We start from the raw sequence: 9,577 nt of genomic DNA, 5'->3' as shown, positions 1-9,577 counted from the left end.
AAACACAAAAAAACATGTATCTAATATTTAGTAATCTATTATTTGTAAGAGAAAATTTTAACTTTATTAAGAACTAAATTTTTTAATTTTTAATTATCAAATTTTTCCCCATTTTTTGAAATATACAATTATACAATACACAATGTCATATTGTGAGAAAATTGTGGGTGATAAAAAAAAACTGATATCGAATACGATTTCAGCACTAAAAAATACATAAGATTTAGGTAAATTAATTTAAAAAGTTTTTACAAACATTTTTTTATTGGCCTGTGTAGTTTTTGAAAAAACACAAAATTCCCGATGATTTTGAAATATACAATTATACAATACACAATGTCATATTGTGAGAAAATTGTGGGTGATAAAAAAAAACTGATATCGAACACGATTTCAGCACTAAACAATACATAAGATTTAGGTAAATTAGTTTAAAAAGTTTTTACAAACATTTTTTTGTTGGCCTGTGTTATCAGCAAGAGAGTGACAGCAGTAACAATTTTTCCTCATTAATTTGAGGTTATGTAAATTAATTCACTCACGACATTAAACCAAATTACAATATTAGTTAAAGTGGTTTTTGCATATATAGGTTTTTCTTCTAACCCTTCCTATGTCTACATTTTTTTTTCTATAACACCTTCACCCCCCATCATCTTTTAAATTTTTAGATTCGGTATAAATAATTATTAACAACACCCATTTTGATAATTCAAAGTGTATAAATTGTCAAATTTTAATATGTTAGAATCAGTCTTGCGTTGATAATGACCGTAATAGAAGTGTGTAAAGTACGTGGCCACAGTGAACTTCTACTTTTACAAAGGAATATTTTAAAAATATGGCTCATCAACCGTATAAAATCGAAAGGGGTAGAGTAAATGTAAATAATAAAATACTTTTGAAGTATAATTTAAACTTTCGTTGGTGCAGGATTAATGAAGTTTGTTTTAATTATCAAATTCACGAAAACTCACCATCTTTTGAACAATAACAATCCGGTAGTCGGCACATAGTTGTATCGCATGGTGTTGCAAGGTTAGGATTATTTTCAGGATCACACGACTCTTCATCATCACCATCAGCACAGTCCGGATATCCATCACACACGTAGTCAATTAACACACATTCGCCACTGTCGCATTCTATCTCGTCGTTTTTACAATTTTCAAAAGGTTCTGAAGCGGTGCGTGGTACTTGTGCACGATAATTTATTTTTGTTGCTGATAATTCTAATACTTTCCGTGGCACCTCTGACGATGAAAAATGGAATTCTGCTGAAATTTTAAACAAGTGCGTCTTTTGTAAGTGTGCTGGATAAAATCACAGCAAATTATAAAACGGAAGACTTGTTAATGGAAGTTACCAGTGGATTTCAAAAGGAAAAAGGAACGCCGTTAATGAAAGGAAGGACCATGCTTTTATTGTGTCATTAATAAAGAACTTGTACAAGCATTTGCTTCACACTTCTTCACCTTTCTCAAAGTTTGGAGTGTGTATATACGTATGTATTTTTTCAGAGATTCTTCCCAAGTAAAATAATTTTATTCCCAGTATACTTCTGAAGTAAAAGTTCTTATGCGATGCCAGAGCCTCGAATTTCTAATCAGTAAAATGCTGCAAGCGATTACATGTTACGAAAGCGAGCTACGGATTGAAATAGATCCTTACTTTCCTGATCAGCATATCAGGTTTATGACTGTAGCAGTACTCATAGTAACACGAGTAAATTTAAAGAAGACGATATTACCGTAAAATAAAAATACTGGTATGTAAATCAAGAAAAATTACGGAAAGAGTGAATATAAAGATAGGAGACGAAAAATTAGAAGAAGTGGCGGATTATCAGTATCTTGGATGTCAGATGGGTCAGGACGGAAGAAGTAGTAGAGATATAAAGCAAAGGATAACGTAGGATCGAGTCGCCTTCAATAAAAAAAAACGCACTTCTATGCCTGCTAACGGTTAATTTAGAAATTTGAAAAGGATTGTTAAAGATGTGCTTGGAGCGTGACATTGAACGAATGCGAAACATGGACGGTGGGCGTGGCTGAAAAGAAAAGGTTAGAAGCATTCGAATTGTGGTGTTATAGACGAATGATAAGGATACCGTGGATAAAGGTTAGAAATTTAGAAATGAAGAGGTATTAGAAATAATAGGAGAACAGAGGACTCTATGGATTCTCAATAAAAAATAGGCGAGATAAGTTGGTAGGACATCTTCTCAGGCTTAAAGGTCTAGTCAGAGACATATTAGAGGCAGAAACAGGAGTTAGAAGGAGAAGAGGTAGACTTAGATTAGATTACTGTTTACAAATAGTTAATAATGTGGGATGTTCTAGTTTTAGGGAAATGCGAAGATTAGCTTAGGATAGGAAAGAGTGGAGGTGCGTGTTCAACCAGTCTTAGAACTGACGACCTTATGATGATGATGTCTTTCAATGTGTATCATGTAAATAAGCTTGAAAGAGTCCTAACTTCAGTTCCAATTTTGTGCCATACAAACCAGCGTTTATGTGGCTGGTTCAATCCTATATCGTGTTATATAAAATATAAAAATAAAAAAGGATATAAAGAAGCGCATCCCCAGAATCAGTTTTTCGATAATATGGTGTTACAGGCGAATGACGAGGATACCGTTGATAGAGAAGGTTAGAAATTTAGAAATGAAGAGGTATTAGAAATAATAGGAGAACAGAGGACTCTATGGATTCTCAATAAAAAATAGGCGAGATAAGTTGGTAGGACATCTTCTCAGGCTTAAAGGTCTAGTCAGAGACATATTAGAGGCAGAAACAGGAGTTAGAAGGAGAAGAGGTAGACTTAGATTAGATTACTGTTTACAAATAGTTAATAATGTGGGATGTTCTAGTTTTAGGGAAATGCGAAGATTAGCTTAGGATAGGAAAGAGTGGAGGTGCGTGTTCAACCAGTCTTAGAACTGACGACCTTATGATGATGATGTCTTTCAATGTGTATCATGTAAATAAGCTTGAAAGAGTCCTAACTTCAGTTCCAATTTTGTGCCATACAAACCAGCGTTTATGTGGCTGGTTCAATCCTATATCGTGTTATATAAAATATAAAAATAAAAAAGGATATAAAGAAGCGCATCCCCAGAATCAGTTTTTCGATAATATGGTGTTACAGGCGAATGACGAGGATACCGTTGATAGAGAAGGTTAGAAATTTAGAAATGAAGAGGTATTAGAAATAATAGGAGAACAGAGGACTCTATGGATTCTCAATAAAAAATAGGCGAGATAAGTTGGTAGGACATCTTCTCAGGCTTAAAGGTCTAGTCAGAGACATATTAGAGGCAGAAACAGGAGTTAGAAGGAGAAGAGGTAGACTTAGATTAGATTACTGTTTACAAATAGTTAATAATGTGGGATGTTCTAGTTTTAGGGAAATGCGAAGATTAGCTTAGGATAGGAAAGAGTGGAGGTGCGTGTTCAACCAGTCTTAGAACTGACGACCTTATGATGATGATGTCTTTCAATGTGTATCATGTAAATAAGCTTGAAAGAGTCCTAACTTCAGTTCCAATTTTGTGCCATACAAACCAGCGTTTATGTGGCTGGTTCAATCCTATATCGTGTTATATAAAATATAAAAATAAAAAAGGATATAAAGAAGCGCATCCCCAGAATCAGTTTTTCGATAATATGGTGTTACAGGCGAATGACGAGGATACCGTTGATAGAGAAGGTTAGAAATTTAGAAATGAAGAGGTATTAGAAATAATAGGAGAACGGTGGACTCTATGGATTCTCAATAAGAAATAGGCGAGATAGGTTGGTAGGACACCTTCTCAGGCATGAAGGGCTAGTCAGAGACATATTAGAGGCAGAAACAGGAGATAAAGAGGAGTAGACGTAAACCAAGATTAGATTACTGTTCGCAAATTAAAAAAAAGTTAAAGATGTCGGATGTTCTAGTTTTGGGGAAATGCGAAGATTAGCTCAGGATACGAAAGAATGGAGCAGCGTGTCCAACCAGTCTTAGGATTGATGACTTTATGATGATGACATAATGACATATAATTTAATTGAGACCTGGTTAGTTTTATTTAAGTAATTAACTTTACTATGGAAAGGTTCTTCTATTGTTGACAAAGTGTGTAAATAAACTGTATTTTATTTCGTTTTGAAGTAACCAATCTTATTTAAAGTAACTGTTTTTGACTGGGTTTAATGTACTTTTAAAGCATAGAGTTACAGCAGGGGTGCTTTTATATTGATTAGAAAAGGTTTGGTAAAATTTTATGGTTTTCGTATGTTTAAAAATTGTCTCTTTCAAACCTACCTTTAACTGTGACGTTACAGTTATTAACTTGTTTTTCTGGTTCACACGTTTGGCGATGAATGTCGAACAGCAATCCTTGCGAGCACCGGAACTCAAATTCCTCCCCGTCCAAACACAGGAAATATTTGGAGCATTCGAATGCATCATCGCCAACTTCCTCTTTCCGATAAAATCTTCCGTTTTCTGCACATTGAACTTCCGCTTCTTTGGATGTAGTAGATGCAAAGGCTGTAATTAAACTCACTTAAATATACACATTATCGTTAAGTGCATAATTGCAAAATAAGAAATAATGTGAGCTAATGGAAATAGTTAAAAAGCACTTTCCCAGGCCGCGGTAAAAATTAAAACAAACGAGTGTGCTGTAAAGCCTCAGATTGCAGACTTTGAGAAAATGAGGGAAGGAAATAAAACAGGAACAAGACACCTTTTGTTGAAAGAGTTAAAAACATGGTCGAGAGCACTTTCAAGTTAAAGGTTGTAATAATTATAGTGAAAATCAAAAGCTGAATAACTAAAATGGCTTTTGAAAAAAGAAGAGATTTCTATTCGTTTAAAGTTATACTTCTATTTACATTTAGGATTTAGTCACGAAAGGAACTCGACAAAATATTTTTCGAAATTGGAGAAGTTTTATTTCTTCTGTTCTTACCTGCTAATTTCGAAACTACTGATAACATTTTACTGAAGATAAAATTATAAAAAACCTTGTTAATAGGGATACAAATTTGTATGACAGTAATGATTGTCATATTTATTTACAAAAATTAATCTTATGTAGGTATTTTTTGGTAATTATTTAAAAATTGCTTAGATAATGGGACTGTTACTCGGGCGGGAATGGTAGGGATGTAGGATGTAGAGGAGATCCAAGAACTTCATCACCACTGAGAAAAAGTGGTAATAGTGGTGGTGGTGGTGAATTGGAAATGGGGATTTAAGGTGTTACAAGCGAAAATAGTAAATGCCTATCTAGAAGATGGAACGGTCATACAGAGGGTGGCGGTTGAGATGGAAGGTGTAAGACTGGGCGGAAATGGAAGCGGAAGCGGATGCGGAAGTAGAAGTGTAATGATTTCAGGTGACTCTTTAATAATATGATGGTGCCCCGTTTTTGCGAATATTTTGCTACAGATTTTGCATTTGACAGTTTTTTGCAATATTAACAAAATAATTCCAAATAGGATTTCCTTTTGGTTTCAAAATTGTACTTTTAACTTAAAACATACAACACTTGACAAACACTATACAAAATAAATAGACCCTATAACTGTGTTAGTATTTTCGAAAAGAAGTTACTAGTAGCATTATAATGGGGTGAGAGGGCTGGAAGTCCCGGAAATTTTTAGATTAATGTAGGGAACCAGTAAGAGAATAAAATTTGGAAAATATCAACATATGAAATACAAGGAAATAGATTTAAGCCCTAAACTATAATAAAGTTCGAACAAAATAATTGAAGTGGTCTGTATTCTGTCGAAACTGCCAGACGCGGATCGCGATTTCGATCTTTTTGGATCTCATCAGCGCGGCGCAGGCAGCTCCGACAGAACACAGACCAACCTTTACCTGCTGTCTTAACAGCGCGTTTTCTAAAATACCACAAATGGCGTGGTGAGCGCCATCTGTAGTACGATGCTACATTTGAGGATTACGTATGCTCCAACAATAAAGTTATTTGCACAGGGACAATATTAACATTCATTAACAATATTTTGCCAACACTACTTATTACTTGAGAGACAGTAAAACTAACAATCATTCTATAATAATTAGCACACTTAGCTCTAATAGCTTAAGCTTTTCCCTGAAACTGTACTATAGTGTCTCTAAATTTATTCAATTAAAAACCCCTAAATAATTTCATGATCATCAAAACTACAACAGTTCACATACATAGCGTTTCGTAACTATTTACTAGAGGGTGTTTTGACTGCGACCCAATCGAATAGGAAGTAGTTCGAAAAAACTACTCATCCATTTTTGGGTTCCTATGGTCTGTTCGAATGTATATGTTTTCATTTCAACTCTCTTAGGTAAGCGTGAGAAATTGGCAATGTACGCTCTCTCATTCGAACTTAAGTAAATCTGAGAACTTTGGTTATTTACCATATTTTAACTTTTTCCACCAAAATCAAGCATTTGAAGAAACTTACTCTTACATACATAATTAAAAAATTTTGTCATGATCGTTACTTTTTCGCGTAGATTATAGAACATTGCGCAGACTATAAAATTACAGGGTGAAGTCTGAGACTGTCGCTAATTGTTTCTAAAGACACTAATTAATTGTTGTGCCTCTATTTCCAATTAGTGTAGCGTAACTCTAGGAAGCCTTCGTTAAAATGTCTTAGGAGATTAATGCGTCTGTTGTCTCGCCAGGAAGCCGCGTGATTCAAAGCATTCAGTTGGAGATGTTTTCTTAAACAGATTGTCGCGAATTAATGCAAAACAGCACGGCATTCAGGTATTCTGGTTCATGTCAACAGAAACGTCTGTCGAAATTTCCTTCTATATTTCCGCAAAATGTATAAAATGCAGCACGTTCCACAGTGATAATTAAAAGAATCCCTTATAATTCTGTTATTGTTTTTAATTACTCTAGAATGAGAGCGCACAATTACTACATGTACACTTTTTGTGGTCAATTGCGAATTCAAGTATGAATGCTTTCCAGACTCCGTCCGATATGGCATTTTTTAGGGTCTCGTTCCTCAAAAAAGGAAAAAGAAAACCTTTTAAGATTACTTCGTTGTCCGGCTGTCTGTTTGTGTCTTTCTCCCTCATTCTTAGGAACACATGCAGGTATCAACTTGAAATTAATATAAAATGTTCAGGTTTGCAATCCCTTGGAGCTGTAGAAAAATTAATTAATTAATTAAAATTAAAGTCAATCTGTAGGATACTTATTTACTTTAACAAGAAATAAATTCGTTTATAACAAGTAAAAGGAAAAATCTGAAAACAATAAAAAAAATAATTCTTTAATTGTAATTGGATCCGACGGGACTTGACGGGAGATAGTGGGTGGATCGGGTTACGAGTTTCGATGACTCAGGTAGCCGAAACACAGGTTCAACCATACGGGGGGGGGGGTTCTTAAAGAGAAACAAGACTAAGACAAGTTACAGAAATGGGGCACCAGCTCTTTCAGCACTAAGGGTGGTAGAGATCACGAGGATCGGTATGGCACTCTGATGCACAATAACGCGATGTGGAAGGCAACGGGAAATCATCACATTTTGATCCCGAGTAAAACGTACAACTATACAAATTAAATAATGGCGTCCTCCGGACGTAAACTAGTCCCCCATTCGGATGTCCGGGCGGGGACTACCTCGTGAGATGTCATCAATAAGTGCAATATTTCACGAGTCGAAGCGTGGAATGAGGCAAGTAGGGAAATTGGAAAATTTGATAGTTGAGATGAATAGACCAGAATTAGGTAAAGTAGGCATTAGTGAAGTTCGTTGGCCAGAAGCTGGAGACTTCTAGAGTGAATATTGTAGAATAATACATATAGGATCGCTAGAAAGTAATTCGTGGGTAAAAATTGTATAAGGCTATAAAGTTGGAAATAATTAGGAAATGTAGGGCAGCCAAGGAACAGTGGATTGATAGGATGTGTAAAGAGGTAGAAGACCGATGAGGCGCATAGTATAATTCAAAGGAATTTTAGAGATGTAGAGTACAGTCGTAATAATATAAGAAACAAGGCAGGGTTCATTTTGATAGAAAATTAGGAAAAGGCAGATAGGTGGAAAGAATATTTAAAGAACCTATAAGCAGGCCATGAGTTAGGAGATATATTAGAGAAGGAAGATAGTGTGGAGATAGATGAGTTAGGTTATCCCATACTGAGAGAAGAGCTCGATGTAGCATTAAACAACATAAAGAATAATAAGGCGCCGGTTATAGATGGGATACAGGCGAAAATGAAGGACAATAGGTTACAGATCGTATTAGAAGTTACGACAAATGGCGCTGTAAACGCTATCTGTAGTACAGATGATCCGCGTCTAACAGTTTCGGCAGAATACAGACCACTTCGAATTATTTTATTCGATTATGGTAACGTGCCTACCTCGTTGAGGTGAGCTACGCCGGGATTCGTTTCAGCATGTAAATATCCATACATTTAAATGGACCTTGTTGAAGCATACGAAATCCTAAAATGTAGCACTGTACTACAGATGGCGTTTACAGCGCCATTTGTCGTATTTTCCAAAACACGCTGTTAAGGCGGCAGGTAAAAGTTGGTCTGTGTTCTGTCGGAGCTGCCTGCGACGCGCTGATGAGATCCAAAAAGATCGAAATCGCGATCCGCGTCTGGCAGTTGCGACAGAATACAGACCACTTCGAATTATTTTATTACAGATCGTATGTTTAATTAATTAGCTTAACTTCCTATGCGTCAAAAATCTTAACTAGAATTGTACCTAGAAGGATGGAATTAGTATCTAGTAAGTCAGATAAGACAGGTTGGAAGGAGTAATAGGGATCTAAAGCGAAATCTAACGCAGGATTGAGTCGCCTTCAATAAAAAGATTGTTAAAGGTGTATGTTTGGAGCGAGGAGCTTTGCGGTTAGAAGCATTCGAAATGTAGTGTTACAGGTGAATGATGAGGATATCGTAGTTAGAGAAGTTTAGAAATGAAGAGGTATTTAAAAAAATAGGAGAACACAGGACTTTATAGAAGTCAATAAGAAATAGGCGAGATAGCTTGGTAGGACACTATCTCAGGCATGAAGGTTTAGTCAGAGACATATTAGAGCCAGAACTAGGAGTTCAGAGGATTGGAGGTTGACTCAGATTAAATTACTGTTCGCAAATTGTTAAGGATGTGGCTTGTTCTAGTTTTGGGGAAATGCGATGATTGGCTCAGGATAGGAAAGAGTGGAGATGCGTGTCCAAATAGTCTTAAGACTGACGACCTTATGATGATGATGATGAATTGTAGTATTGTAATTACATACACATGGTATGTCTTACGGTGACAGAACACTAGAAGTTTTCAGAAACTACCTCGATTTAAAATTTTAAAATTTGTACAATTGGGTATGTTATCCTCACCGAGCGGCATGACATAGAGCTGTAGACCATTGGTTAGCATTCGGGAGGACGCCGGTTCGATTCCGGGTCCGTCTGCCTTGGTCCAAGTTTTTCTGTGGTTTCCTTGGATCACTTAGGCAAATGCTGGGGCAGTAATATTCCACAGATAATCTTTCATTCTCTTCTGTCTTCATTTCGTCCGTCTCATCTTTCTCA

The 9,577-nt window shown here is 35.8% G+C and overlaps 1 protein-coding gene across 3 annotated transcripts in view; it reads right to left on the bottom strand.

Moving 5' to 3' along the window:
* LOC108734891 overlaps nt 1-9,577 on the bottom strand; it is a 70,799-nt gene that overhangs the window by 28,374 nt on the left and 32,848 nt on the right. For 2 of the 3 annotated variants that reach the window (XR_001937468.1, XM_018466649.1), the window contains exons 2-3: nt 4,309-4,536; nt 978-1,277 (exon numbers count right to left, since the gene is read on the bottom strand). Coding sequence is in view for 2 of the 3 variants with exons in the window: in XM_018466649.1 (XP_018322151.1) it covers nt 978-1,277; nt 4,309-4,536 (528 nt within the window). In the remaining variant the exon portion in view is untranslated. The remainder of the gene's footprint in view (nt 1-977; nt 1,278-4,308; nt 4,537-9,577) is intronic. The other variant, XM_018466651.1, reaches the window with a different exon arrangement.

Source organism: Agrilus planipennis, unplaced genomic scaffold (genome assembly GCF_000699045.2).
Source record: "Agrilus planipennis isolate EAB-ADULT unplaced genomic scaffold, Apla_2.0 scaffold84, whole genome shotgun sequence".
Classification (NCBI taxonomy): domain Eukaryota; kingdom Metazoa; phylum Arthropoda; class Insecta; order Coleoptera; family Buprestidae; genus Agrilus; species Agrilus planipennis.
The sequence above is the reverse complement of the archived record's forward strand: the minus strand, read 5'-3'. Positions and strand labels throughout refer to the sequence as shown.